The 14,722-nt window shown below is 46.2% G+C and overlaps 1 protein-coding gene across 4 annotated transcripts in view; it reads left to right on the top strand.

The window, feature by feature from the left end:
- Positions 1–11,107: 11,107 nt before the first annotated feature.
- The window catches only part of esrrga (estrogen-related receptor gamma a), a 69,705-nt gene continuing 66,090 nt past the window's right edge, over positions 11,108–14,722 (top strand). The window contains exon 1 of one of the 4 annotated variants that reach the window (XM_076050255.1): positions 11,108–11,578. In XM_076050255.1, coding sequence (XP_075906370.1) covers positions 11,523–11,578 — 56 coding nt within the window. In that variant the 5' untranslated portion in view covers positions 11,108–11,522. The remainder of the gene's footprint in view (positions 11,579–14,722) is intronic. The other 3 variants (XM_076050263.1, XM_076050238.1, XM_076050247.1) reach the window with 3 other exon arrangements.

Raw genomic sequence — 14,722 nt, 5'->3', positions numbered from 1 at the left:
ACGGTTGGCTCAGGGTTGCTCGGCGTGGGCATCCTATGACATAATTGTTTCCAAAAAACGACCGCTTTCGGCGTTTCCACGAAGCTGGACGGGGCGTTGATTTTAAACTTTCCCACCATGGAGAGCGTTTTCGAAAATGTGCGGTTTCTGTCAATGAAACGCCAGCTTTGCGTAAACGCAAGGCCCAAACGACACTTTTTTCAGAGAAACCTGTCTTCGTGTAAACGGGCCGTCAGCCATATTAACAATGCAGTCTTGAGGACTCTCCCCAGAGGACTTAACCATTCTGCACACCTTGCCTCAAGGGAGCCTAACAGCTCCCATGATGGCAAGGCAGGAGAAGGAGAGTAACAACCTACAAGGGTTTCGCCCTATTAGCATAAACAACAGCTTTGCTAATAGGAGGTACCAACAGCCTATAGGCCCACCTGCATCCTCCGCCTGGTGGTTAAATACATGGGAGTCTCCAACCTCTTTTTAGAACTGAAGACAGCCTTTGGATGAGAGGCAAAACCTCAACTTTACTCTTCTGCACAATGTATCTTACTCACCTTGGACTAGTAACCAATTTCATGATAACATAGAGAGAGAGACACAACTCACATCGATGGAGAATTCCGAGTTGCCAGTTAGCCTGATATGCACATCTTTGGGCTCTGGGAGGAGCAGGAGTGTGTGGAAAGAACCAACACAGAAACAGAACACACAAACTGCACATGGGATGTAAACCTATGAGTCAAAAGTGCTACTTCGCCACAGTGCTGCCCGTGGAGAACACAGATAAATGTAAAGATTTTTACAGAAAATTGTGACAGTATAGTATTTTTATGATTACAGTTACACACCGATGAGTACAGTTTTATGATACATATGAAATATTTTTCATTATATATATTGTTTATTTATATTTTAGATGTTGAGTAAAATAATCCACCACCTAAAGATAAACAAAGCAATTACATACGGCAAAGCTAAAACATTTCTCACCCACAGCAGTAACTTACTGTGAGCAAGTGCAGCATAAATATAGCCCTGGCTAGTGGAGTGGGTTAAAAAAAAAAAGAAATTAAGTAATTTGTACAATTTATTGTTCACACAAGATAAAAATGTCAGCTAAACAGTTAGTGGTAAATGGAATCACCTACACTAGGATGGACTCTTTCTGTCTGATACCTCTTTCACTGAGAGCCTGATGAAGCCTCTGATATCTGCAGCATTACGAGATTCATTTAGACTGCAGCGGGTTAACTGCCGTGTGTGTGTGTGTGTGTGTGTGTGTGTGTGTGTGTGTGTGTGTGTGTGTGTGTGTGTGTGTGTGTGTGTGTGTGTGTGTGTGTGTGTGTGTGTTGTTGCAAAGCTTAGGTCTACAAGCTGGTGTCAGATTGTAATTGAGTGGCTCCAGTTCGAATGTGTCTCCATTAGCTCTCCCTATCGGCGTGGACTCACAGCAGAGACTCCCAGCCTCTAATCCACTCCACTGATTTGCAGGGTGACTCACAAAAGAGAAGCCCAATTTGGAATTTTGAAACTGGCGGGTTTGACTTCTGGTTTGACCGTTGTCTCGAACAAGCACCTGCTGAACTGGAGCTGGAGCTGAATCATTTGTACTGAAGATACACCAGAATTTCACTCGTTCATTTGACAATTTTAACCGCTACTAAACCGTAGGTTTATTGTTTGTATTTGTTTTAATCATATAATGTGGAGAAACATTTCTTGTTTTACGTTCCTGGACTGGAATTAGTTTTCTCCAAAAATCAAATGGACCAAATGTTTTTTTTTTTAAAGGTATGATCCAAAGGAATGTGTTTCTCTCTATAGCTAGTAGCTACTGACTGTGTAGTGCTACACTACATTTATGCCTGTGTTTGCGCGTGCTCCCCGCGTGTCCTCTATGCCCCCGTATTGTTCCCTCCATTGTTTTTCTCCACAAAAAGTCACGGCCTGACAAGGTGCTGCACGCTGTAAAAATTATGCCTTGTTTATACGTATTTATTTCCCCTTGACAGTTTAATTATTTCTGGCCCCATTGGAGGAAACCACATGATAAACTCCCCGTGTTCGTACAGATTCTAATTAGGAATGCCGGGGAATTAAAACAGAGTTGTTTCGAAATGCTGTCATTTTTCCCGGGCATCGCCTTGGAATTATGTCTCAATCAGCACAGGCGGAAATAATTACTTGTATACCTTCTAACTGCCAGCATTTACCAAATGGCAAAGCAATTTACAGCCATCATGGCCCAAGAAGCAATCATTGGGCCAACTATAAATTCACAGGTCGACGGTTTGGAGAGCAACATTAGAGCGGCGTTTGAAGGAAGGGTTATTGCGGGGAATTAGAGAGAGATAAAGGCTAGAGGTCTCTCGTCCTCCGAGTGCCGCCTCTTTCCGCCTTATTTTCTCTTTTACTGGTCAATCATTCTCACTGTTTTACTTCTCCTCCTTCCTCCGTTCCCCCACAATCTCGTCTGCATCCCTCAGCTGTCTTGATAGAGAAAACATAGCGGCAAGAACGCACACAGACACACACAGACACACGCGCGCGCGCGCACAGGGACACATCTCAAATGGAGGAAGTGTTACGATTAAACGAATTTCCACACACACCATTAAACGCACTCATTGCTGGCACGGCCGTGGATAAAGGCCCGAGATAAAAACATACATGAGCGCAGGGCTCTTGAGCACACACACACACACACACACACACACACACACACACACACACACAGTGAGGTTTTAAGGTAATTACTCACACACGTCATTAGACACAGACACAGATGAAGTGGAGTGTGTTTATGTTCTGTGTGGACGATTGCAGGCCCCTTCACTCTGCGGAGACAATAACGTTGTCTTCCAGTCAAGCAAATTGTGACAGATTTTTCGCCGTCGCACTGCAGCTACAGCCGTGTCGGCGCCGTGTGAAGAACAACAGGACGTTGTAGTTTAATTTGAACGTTCTCTGTGGAGAGAAACACAGAGTCTGGGTGGTTGATTGGGGCGTTGCCACCCAAACTTGTGTTAGCTCCGCCCCATTGTGTCACTGCAAGAAAATTGTTGGACTTGAACAATGCATTGAATTGAAATTGTTTCAGAAACTGAGATACTATGAAAACTGTTGACTAAAATGTTGTGCAAGCGTTACACAACCTCATAAATAAAAAAAAAATACATAACTATGTGCACTACACTGTGAAAGCAGGCTGTAATGTTTAGGGTGGATTTGTTGTCCTTGAAAATATTTCTAATTTCCAAGGGCAATAAAATCCCAATTTACTTTTTCTGTTTTTAATACACCATCTTCCCGTCTTTATTAGTCCCAGGATTATTCACTTGGCTCACACCTCGCTGTGAATATATTGAATCTTCAAGTCATTTGTTTTTTTTTTCTTTTTTTTTTGACAGGCATACATTTGTGTCAGAGTGTGCGTGTGTCATGCGTACTGCCTTAACAAAGAGGCGGCATTGAGAGATGACTAATCCCGGCGGAATACCCCACTCATGTTCTGTTTGAGAGCAGCGTAATTAAAGGAGCGCACCTCCAAAGTCACCTATTGCAATACAAAACAGCAGCTTTCATGGACACAGGAGTGGAGCGCACACGCACGCACGCACGCACGCACGCACAAACACACACACACACACACATTCATTCATTTTGTTTTTATGTTTTTTTTCTCTGCGCTTTCTGAGCAAAGTAGAATTCACTCTGTACATAATTACACCCCAGTTCTAATTTATCCCTGGGAATATATCAAAACCTGGGGATGAGAGAGAAGCGGGAAGCTGCCTTGTGGTTCAAGGGAGATTATGGGGTCAGAAAAAAGTTGAAATAGCTGAGTGGTGATCAGTCAAAAACAAGTCATGGTCAGGCTTGAATCTGGACTGAAGTGAAGACTGAAACAGAAGTTACTTCACGACAACAAGACAGAGAGAGAAGTACTTCCACTTGACTCAAGCCGCCTGTGCTGCCTGTAAAAGTAGAGCTGCACCCTGTAAGGGTGATCTGTCAGCATGGTTTCTGCCAACTAATCGCTGATTTTCAGCAGTTGGGACGACCATGAATCATTATGTGAAATGATTAATTTCACTTCATTTCAGCCACACTTACTTTTCCTCACACTTTTCTTTGTTCAAGTTATAATGATATTAATAAACCCAAGGAACGCGCGCATGTAAAACAGTTCCACCAGGGATCAAAGCCCATCATTATTACCATTATCTCAGATGGATGTGGAAAATTCTGACCAATCGTTGCTTTTCGACCTGATTGGCCCCTCCTCCTTGCTCTGGGGTGAGGAAGGTCTGTTTTTGTTTGAAACCCTCAGACTTTGTCACTCTTCTTGTCCACCTCTGCGCCCACGATGATGATAACTTTGCCACAGGGTCGCCACCTGGTGAAAACAAACAATAACAAGGCTTACACAAAGCTACTTGTACAGACAAATCTAAGTGATCAAACAGGTTTTTTTTCCCCCTCACCATGCAAACAAAAAACCTGAACTGAATGAAAATCACGCCGCTCTTCATGTCGTCTTCAATTCTCAAGTGCCGACCTACGTCACGTCTGCCCTGTCAGTCCACGTTTGATGAGGTTTCACCCTCAGTCCAGCCCCAAAGACTCCCCCCCCGCCGGTTCCCCTGGCCCTGCCTGATGAGGTCACCCCTCTCGCGGTCTGATGAGGTGGAGACGCACCAACCTGCAGTCTGACCACTGACAGGACGGTGACTGCTGCTGACCCCAGAGCACCACTGTTTTGTTTTGGTTATTTTTTTGTTCCCATTTTTCTTTTCCTGAAAAGCGTCTCTCCTTTTTGCTCTTTGTTATTCCATCAGTTGTGATGGCGAGGTGGTGCAGCGGTGGGGAAGAAGGTCGTGGCTTCCACTCCACAGGCCTGGTGCCTTTCTGTGTGGAGTTTCAAGATTCAAGAGCTTTATTTGTCATGTGCTCATGCTGGATGTGCAGTGAAATGACAATTTGAGTTTGTGGAGTTCTCTTGTGTCATGCAGTCCAGAGACGCACACGTGAGGCCATTTAGCAACTCTCAATTGTCCTGAAGTGACCATGAGTGCAAATGCTTATTTATCTCCACGTGGCCCTGCGATAAACTGGCGGCTAGGTCAGGGTGTAACTCTGCATTTAGGCCAAGACGCCAAACGCTGAGTGCAGGAGAAGCCATGATAAGACATTGGATGAATGGAGGACGTGAGTGGTTGTAAACAGAGGGCTAAATATACTGTATTTCAGATGACTATTTTGTTTTATCATAACTTTATGCACAAAGCTGCTCCGCTTGAGTCTGGAATGCAAAATAAAGATTTGAATGGGGTGAATAGTGATATCTTTTTATAGATTGATGGGTCACACTCTCCATGTGACTCATCCTCTTCAGCCTCTTTTGGTCACCTTGAACGGCCCTGCCTCTCCCACCCGGTCTTTGTGCAGCATCTGTCTGTGTCTCTCTCAGTCGGACACACTTCTGTCTCCCGAGCTGCGAATCCTGCATGACCTTTGTGTGCGACAACAGTGCTCTCACGTGTTTCCCTGTTCTTAACAAATCAAGACATACAGTAAATCCTCCAGGATCAGAGTCATGTGCATGGAAGGTGACTTTGCGATGATGTAGTCTCTGCTAAAGGCAAAATTTGCTTTGGTTTTTAATTACCAAATTCTTGTTTTATTGGTGCACACCCTCTGTTACGCCTCACCGTGTCCAGTAGGCTATAAAAACAGATTTAACTGTTAACATCAGACTGTACGAATGGTTTGTGTGCGTGTGTGTGTGGTGTGTGAGTGAGGGTCACATTCCCCCGGCCGCCTCTCAAAGGTTACCCAGGCAGAGTTTGGTGACAGGTTCCAGAAAGCCTCCTAAACCCAGCAGCTTTTCCCAGCAGCTGCTGTTCTCTCCTTGGCCTTGCTCACCATTACTCCAACTTCCCATCGTCACTGTGTGTGTGTGTGTGTGTGTGTGTGTGTGTGTGTGTGTGTGTGTGTGTGTGTGTGTGTGTTCATTTGAACTAACCAAACAGGACCACTTCAATAAAAAGGGGGGGGAAAAAAGGCCATACAAACACAGAATAAGAATCATATGGGTTGCCATGTCTTGTGAGTATCTTTGTGTGATCAATGCTCAAGGCCACACTTCGTCAGACTTTTTTCACTGGCAGGCTTGTTTTGTTTTGTTTTATTTTGTGCATGCTTTTTTTTTTAAATAAATTTTAAACTAGGAAATAATTCTAAGGCTCGGGTGCCATAAAAAAGGTTCTGGAATCTGTTTTAGAATGAAACACAACCTATGATGTGTTTAACTTTACACTGCGTATAAAAAGAACTCCTTTCATGAGGCTCAAACAATCCGATGTAATTTCAAATTCCAATGAGATGGGAACTAGTCCTGACGTTGATATCCCTTAACAAAGACATAAAGAAATGACCCGCTGCTGAATTTAACATGTGTCTGTCAAGTGACACACAATTATCAGAAGCATCCCGGTGCTATTCCGCTGTCTGTTGCTTCCAGTTTAACAACTGTAGAATCTCTTCTAAGCTTCTCCTGCGTGTTGAGATCATTGTCTTTCTCCCTCGCACGCTAGATGACAAAGCTTGAAGCTCCCTGTTTTTCGCCAACAGATTCACTTTTTTTCTGTGTGACGGCGCCGACCTGGCAGAGTCAGCTTCACTTGTCAGACTGTGCGTTTCCACACTGCGGTTCTGCTCTGCCTGCGGACGGAGCCGTCGCGTGCCCGAGCGGCCGCAGCCTCCTGGCTCTGCGTCTGACCGAGTGCTCTGATAAAACAGCACTGTAACGTAAGATTTGACTGATTAAATCACTCAAGTTATGAACACACACACACACACACACAGACACACACACACACACACACACACTCACCCGCCAAAGTGCAGCGGCTGAGCTGCAAGCAGCGGCTTCACACTGACCAGAGTCCACAGCTCCCTCTGTTGGCTAGTTTTGAATTACAGCCTCCCTCTCTCTCTCTCTCCCTCTCCCTCTGTCTCCTTTCTGACTCGCGCCACCAATTGCTCTGATTGAGCCTCATTAAGTGCCACTGAGACAAAGCGGCTTCGCGGTTGCACTAGTGTGTCACAAAAGTCGTGTTTTGTCTAACGAGGAGAGGAGAGTCGTCCGCCGCTGCCTCACGGATGTGACGTGTGTGTGTGTGTTTCAATCTCAAAATGTAATACTGGAATCCATTTGTGGAATTAACTGAAGATTTATTTTGCACATTTTCTCAAACAATCATCCTGGACTTTCCTTCCAACAGTGGCAGCACCTGGAATGAAGTGAAAATAACCCCACTCTAGTTCCAACCCACACGAGTTGGTCATCACAGGTGTGAAGAAAATCTTCTGGTTAGACTGAAAAGTTTTTCAACATTTATTCGGCACAAAAACGTGATATGTCATTACCCTTTTATATCTCATAATTCCAACGTGGCAGCGTGCGGCTGCAGGAGGTCGGCTGCTTAAGTGGCGACCCCTTGAATTCGTTAAAGACACACACACACGCGCGCACACACACAATGATTGAACTCACTGTGGCCTATCGAGTGGTGTGATTGATGTCAGTGAGAGTTGCAATGGATAATTCTTCCACGGATGTCAACAGGCTGCCACCACAGGGTCAACACACACACATGCGTGCATGCACACAGACACACAGACACACACACCCACACACACGCACAAGAAATCAGCTGTGAGTGGAGTCGTTCACAAAACGATAGAACCAAGGCTGTCGACACACTCGCACGCCTCCGGCTACGCCGTGATTCCACAGAGTGATGCCTCTGGTTTGAGCTTCCGCTCGGCTCTCTCAGAAGCTGCAGGCACCTCACTGCTCACAGTTGCTGACATACCGTCTCCACTTTACGTTTGCCATTTATTTATTTATTCATCTTTTGGTTTTTGGTTTTCACTGAACACTCGGGGAGCGGCCGTGTGTTTTAGGAGCGTTCCGTCGAGCAGGGGGAAGAGAAAAGTGGCCTTAAGGGGTCACTGTCAACATACACACCGACAGAAAATTAATCAATAGTCGGAGGGGGAGGACGGTGGGGGAGGCGGGGAGAGGGGGTCGGGGGGGGGGGGGGAGGCGTCAAGGTTGTTTCAGGCTTCAGCCAGACTCACTGAAAGACTGAGAGACTTCAGGAGGATATGCAAAGAATATTTGTGATGTGTGAAACCTTGTGAAGACGCGCAGTGTATTTCTGCGAATATACGTCGGGTTAAAATCCTGCACTATTAACATATGAAACACTGCTTTTTGTTTTTTTGTTTTCAAAGCACCAACCCCCCCCCCCCCCGATCCTTACGTCTTCAACATTTGGTTTCAAATGCTTTTGATGCTGCCTTTAATCAAACATATCGCTGTTCAGGCTAAATCGAGCTGTCAGTGTAAACACAGACATTTCAAGATGGGGGAGTTGAAATTGAAAAGTGTCATTGAACACTTTGTAAAGTGAACGGCCACAGAGAGAACAAGGAGGACGCCTCCGCGAGCGCAGCCAGCTGATCACACACACACACACACACACACACACACACACACACACTTTTGTTTTCCTCCAAGTCAAATAAACGTGATTGTTTGTGTTGCAGATGTGCGTGAAGTCAGTCTCTCTCTCTCTTCGTGTGGCTCTTTTGCAGCTCGTCATGTGTTTTCTCTCAATATTTACAGTGATTTCTGTTTGTGTGGGCTGTGTTCAAAACTACAAATTTCTATATATTAATCATTTCATACAAATTCAGATGTGGAAACCATCTCTCTGTATCCCCCTCTCTCTATCTGTGTGTGTGTGTGTGTGTGTGTGTGTGTGTGTGTGTGTGTGTGTGTGTTAGAGACAGAGGTTTTGGTAAAAGATTTGTTTGCCCAGTAGTGACGGCAGCATTGATTCACACTCATCTTTGTCGATGCTTATAACCCCCTGGATACATCATAACTGTGTGTGTGTGTGTGTGTGTGTGTGTGTGTGTGTGTGTGTGTGTGTGTGTGTGCGCACGTGTGTGTGTGTGTGTGTGTGTGTGTGTGTGTTGTTCATCGCCAGGGACATTTATTCCTTGTGTTTGCTCATGTTTAGAAACATGAATGGCTGTTCCAGCTCACTGCATATATGTTATGTGCAAAAAAAAAAGGACAAATGTTTAAAGGACAAATTGCAAAATTTTAAATATTCTGCTTTTTTTACGTCCCGATAGTTGAAATCAGAACCGATTCTTCGTGTAAAATTTCCATGCAAGTTCAGTCCTTCCTTTCGCTGTTTCTCAGGTGAAGGCGTGGATGTTTTGCAGCTTTGCCTGCTGGATCCTCAGTTTCTCCGTAACTGCACTTGTGTTCAGTCTGTTTGAGCGTCTCGCTGCTCCGGAGGCACCAAACCCAGCCGTGTTTGTGCAGAATGTTGCGACGCTCTGATGCCGTTTCCCACAACGCCTGTGTTTTTACGTCCTGATTGACTCGAGTGCGAGCCGGTCATAAACACACCGACGCTGTCGAGGTGAAGTGTCAAACACGCATCTGTGGGTTTTAAAGTGTGTGTGAATGTGTGTGTGTGTGTCGGAGAGAGAGAGAGAGAGAGAGGAAGGGAGACAAAATAGTTGCCGTTGCACTCCATCACACACACACACACACACGCGCACACACACACACACACACACACACACACAAACAGACACACAAACACAAAAAAGAAAAACACACACACACACACACACACACGTTCATCAAAGCAAAGATTGGTTTCAGGAAATGTTTTATTATCGGTTCCCTTCCAAAGCTGCTAATCACAACCACTCTCTTTCATCTTTGCATCCCCCTCTTTCCTCTGCTCCTTTCCTCCCCTCCCCTTTTCTTGATCTCTTACACACACACACACACACACACACACACACACAGGCTTGTGTGCGAGGGGGTGTCTGAGCCTTGAAAAAAAAGGATTTGGAAAAGGGAAAAAATGAGTGTCGTGTGCTACAAGTGTCCTGTATTCCTTCTTAAAAAAAAAAAAAAAAAAAATGCTGAGGAGCCACGACTCACTAATGTGGGAGAATTTTAGATTTGAGGATATAAAGGACATCCAGAGAATCTGTAGCACGCTGGTGCCGGAAAAGCCTGACAGGAGAAGAAGGAAAAAAAAAAATACCAGCACCACCCCTCGTCCGAATCATTCCCAAATCACGACACTACAAAGGAGCAACATCCCTGGAATTGCTGTAATCCCCTGTTTCACTGCTGAGCTGTGATGTGCTTGTGTGTGTGTGTGTGTGTGTGTGTGTGTGTGTGTGTGTGTGTGTGTGTGTGTGTGTGTGTGTGTGTGTGTGGGGAGGGGGGCGTTCCTGTTCTGCTGTCGCCATATGAAGTGGTCAAACACCCCCACTCCCCACCCCCGATGCTCCGACGTTCAGCGAGGCCACTTTTGTGTTTTGCCGCTGACACACTTTTAGGTGAATTGTGACACAGACCTGCTCTAAAGTAGATAGATAGACAGATAGATAGGTAGACAGACAGACAGACAGACAGATAGATAGATAGACAGATAGATAGATACTTTATTCCTCCCCTCAGGTACCGCGGAGCTCATTCATATCTCAGCGACTTCAAGTGCTTGCTGTAGCCGTGTCTCTGTCTGAGGGAGAAGGCATCACCGTCCCCTCATCCTGACTGGACGAACACCATGCGAGTTGATTTCCAATCTGACGCTACAGCAGTGCTGAACTGGGAGGACTTCCTGCGGGGATCCTGAACAGAGAGACCGAGTCAAAGAGACAAAAGAGTGAGAGCTGGACAGAGGCGGGATGTCTTCCTTTAAATCTTCCCCTCACCTGTCCCTCCCTCCTCCCTCCTCCTCCTCTTCCTCCTCCTCTTCCTCCTGCTCCTCTCTCTCTCTACCCCCCACACCCCCCACCCCTCCCCTCGATCCCCGCCCTGCGCCACGCCCCTCACCCGCAGTCATTGGCCGGACTCGCACCAATCGCGGCGGCGGCGGGGCCTGAGGGACTGCATATGCAAAACTGCTGCTTTAATATTCATGAGCGGCTCTCGGGGCTTTAAGTCGTTGATTAGGACGGCGGCGCAGCTTTCCGTCCCAACTGCCTCGCCGGCCGGCCGCGTACCGTCGCTACACAGCCAGCACCTCGTCTCTCTCCGACTCTCTCTCTCACACACACACACACACTCACACATACACATGCGCACGCACGCACGCGCTGTCACTTCCACACAAACACACACACGAGCACGCAGGGGCGATCAGTGCGGGCAGCGCAGAGCCGGGTAATTGTACTGCTCCCTCCGAGCGCGAGGACGCACCGAGAGAGAGAGAGAAGGAGGAAGAGGAGGAGGAGGAGGACCGGGAAGAGGAGAGAAGAGGAGGAGACCTACAAGAAACTTTACTGCCTTTCGTTTTTTTTTTTGTTTCTTTGAATTTTTTGTAGTTTTTTTCTTTTCAATTGTCCGCCCCCCTTTTTTCTCGGCCGGAGGAGGTTGACTTGACAATGAGCCGGTATCGCCGATGGATTCGGTAGGACGCCTGTCATCCGAGTGTTTTTTAATGCACTCTGAACAAGAGTAGGTAATTTTTTTCCCCTTTCTTCCCCTTTCCCCTCTTCTCGTTCATCCGCCGTGCAACTTGCGTGCGTGCGTGCGTGCGTGTGCGTGCATGTGCTCGTTTTGCATTCCAGCGAGCGGAGGTGTCCGTCCTCCGTCACGTCAAGGTTGTTTCTGTTTGTCAGGTAGCACGCCTTCCGTGTGTGTGTGTGTGTGTGTGTGTGTGTGTGTGTGTGTGTGTGTGTGTGTGTGTGTGTGTGCGCGCGCGCGCGCAGCAGTAGCAGTACCACCCGGACCGACAGCACCTCTTTACTCAGTTTGGCCGAGGAGGAGCAGAATCTCTGCCCCCCCGCCCCCCCCTTTTTTTTTTTTAACTGGCCCGCGCAGCAGCGAACGGCGAGACACCTGCGCGCGCGCAATCGCAGACATACACTTTCAGTTATTAGAAACAGTTTTTGCTGTTGTTGTTTTTTTGAAGTCAGTCTGAAACTCGCATCCACACACGTGTGCGCGTCTGTGCCGCGCACTTGTGTTTTATCCTTTGCGTTTGTCAGCTGGGGTGGAGTGTAGTGTAGGGGGGAGAGAGGGGAGGGGGTCATTAAGGTTATGGGGGGGGGCTGTTAAGGTGTGAGGGGACCAGAGGACAAGGGCCCATCAGAAGCTCTTAAATGCCAAGCGGAGCTAGAATTTCAGACGGACAACTCAGCGTGTGGCCGCGCACAGGAATTAGAGACAGTCTCTCTCTCTCTCTCTCTCTCTCTCTCTCTCTCTCTCTCTCTCTCCACATCACGCACGCGCACGCACACACTCACAGTGAAAATTGCGCCCCGCCGAGCCGCTCTGCTCCCTTTGCCAACTCTTTGCTCTTTTACGCGCTCCTTTAAAACCAAGAGTTAAAACACAGAATTCCTGATTGGTTGGAGGGGACAGCAGCAGCAGCAGCAGCGCGTGTTCGCCGCTTGAAAATAGCCCACATGCAGGAGGGACTGACTCAGGGGTTAATGTGTGCACGAGAATTTACAAGTTAACGCAATGAAAGTTGAAAGACGCGTTAAGGTGGAAAACAGCCCAGTGGCTCCACCGAATTCCACTGCCAACTAAATTAACATTTACAAAAAAAAAAAAAAAACGACTGGTGGTAGGTTTTCCTGTTGAGTTGCAGTTTAAATAAAATGGAATTAGTCAGACTGAATCACAGCATCACCTGAAGAGGCATTTAGGAATTTAAGAGGCCTTTAAAAGCGATGAACTGTGAGGCTTCATGAATTTTTGTTTTTTCTCTGAGCTGGAGGTCATTGGTGCTTTTAGGAAAAAAAGAAAATAATTTGTGTGATTTGAATCCGATTCACCTGTGTTGTGTGTGTGTGTGTGTGTGTGTGTGTGTGTGTGTGTCTGTCTGTCTGTCTGTCTGAGTGTGTGAGCGGGCGTGGAGAATCCCTCTCATCTGCATGGTGCTTGGAATATGCGGGAACATATTTTTATTTATTTTTTTAGATGAGAACATTTGGAAACTGGCTAAAGAGAGTTTAACCCTCAGCATTTCTGGAAGCTGATATTGCCTCAATTTCCACTTAATTTTGGACACCCATAATTGAGTATTCTAAAATTAGAGACTTTTTAAAGTGGGTTCAGAGTCGTGATAATAACGTCTCAAATATAATAGTACATATCATAATAATATGACACAAATAGACTGGACACACAAAGCTCTTTGACTTTGCTGCCATTACCACTGTGTTACCTCTCGTGTAAAATATTCTTCCATACTCACACTAAAATTCAACAACAAAACTTGCTTCTTTTTTGTTTGTTTTAATTTGGCGTGTATCGACGCACACAGAAAAAAAAAAAAAAATCACCGGTGTTGATTGAAGAGATTGGCGAGCAGATCTTAAATTCTAAATGAAAATGTAAAATCTGAGCGTGTCGTGATGCCGCGCTGTGCAGAAAACCTCCGGGTGCGTCCTCGCAGCCGTCTGCGTGCGCGACCCACCAGCCCCCTCGCACTCTGCCGCCTCCGCTCGGGCTCCTCTGCTGCCTCCTCGCTCTGCACTTCTACCTTCTGCACTTCCTGCACTAATTAAACTCTCAGGGATGATGATGATGATCACGCTGATAATAACAATAATAATAATAATAACAACAACAGCAGCAGCAGCAGCGACGACGACGACGACGAGCACCTGTTAACATAATTGCATCCCCCCCCACCCCGTGCCACCTTTACACATATAATCTGCATGTCATTAGGACATATTTCCGACGGCGACTTGAGTGAATTGCGTCTGTCTGTCAGCGGGTGCGAAGAGCCGGGCGCTGAGATTTGCACAGCGGCCGTGCGCATCGTTCAGCCAGAGGTTTGGCTGCGTGAGAGCAGGTGACGATCGGCAGGCAGGCAGCAGGCAGGATTTGCTTTGAAATTGATTTCCGTCCTTATTTTCCCGTCTTGATTTATCACTGCCCTTCCATGTACTGGGGGAAGAGGATGCAGAACTTTACACTTGAGTGAAATGTAGAATGAAAAAGAGTCTTGGTGCGCAGCCAGGACCGACGCTCCTCTCAGAGGATCCCTTCAGTAACAGCTTTGAATGCATCATGTTTTATTTGTGCAGGCCGCAATAAAAATGGAAAACAAAATCATTTAGTTGCTTCTAGCGACGATCTGTTATTTCCACAATTTAAATGACTGAGTGCACGAGAGAAACAGAGAGTGTGCTCATTTTTTTTTCCACTCCGTGTAGCACCGGATACAATGATAACATTTTATTTCTAAGGGATTTCCTCGAGTTGGAACAATTTTCAGCATTTTGTTGTTTTTTTTTTTTTTGCATAATTCCAGATATCTTTTGTTTTTAAATCAGTCTTTCCTAATTTTAATGAAATAAGCAGAAAACTTCAAGATAGGCCATCTGTCTTCACATCCTGCGAGATATTTAAAAAAAAAATTACATATTTAAAACCTAAATGATGCAGCTGTGTAATGATGTCACAGCCGCTTCTTTCTTAGAGATTGCACTAATGTACTTTCCCTCCCGTTTCGACTGCGAGGAGGAGAAGATCCACATCTGGCGGAATTTGTGGAGAATGAAGCAGGAGCGTTTCTGAGCTCCCGTCTGAGAACATTTATTATCTCTCCAAAAGGCCTTTTCCTCCTTCTTTTTTATC

This window comes from Nelusetta ayraudi, unplaced genomic scaffold (genome assembly GCF_046127955.1).
Source record: "Nelusetta ayraudi isolate G7.1 ecotype Tasmania unplaced genomic scaffold, CSIRO-AGI_Nayr_v1 ptg000005l, whole genome shotgun sequence".
NCBI classification, from domain to species: domain Eukaryota; kingdom Metazoa; phylum Chordata; class Actinopteri; order Tetraodontiformes; family Monacanthidae; genus Nelusetta; species Nelusetta ayraudi.
Note: the sequence above shows the minus strand (reverse complement) of the source record. Positions and strands in the feature narration are given on the sequence as shown.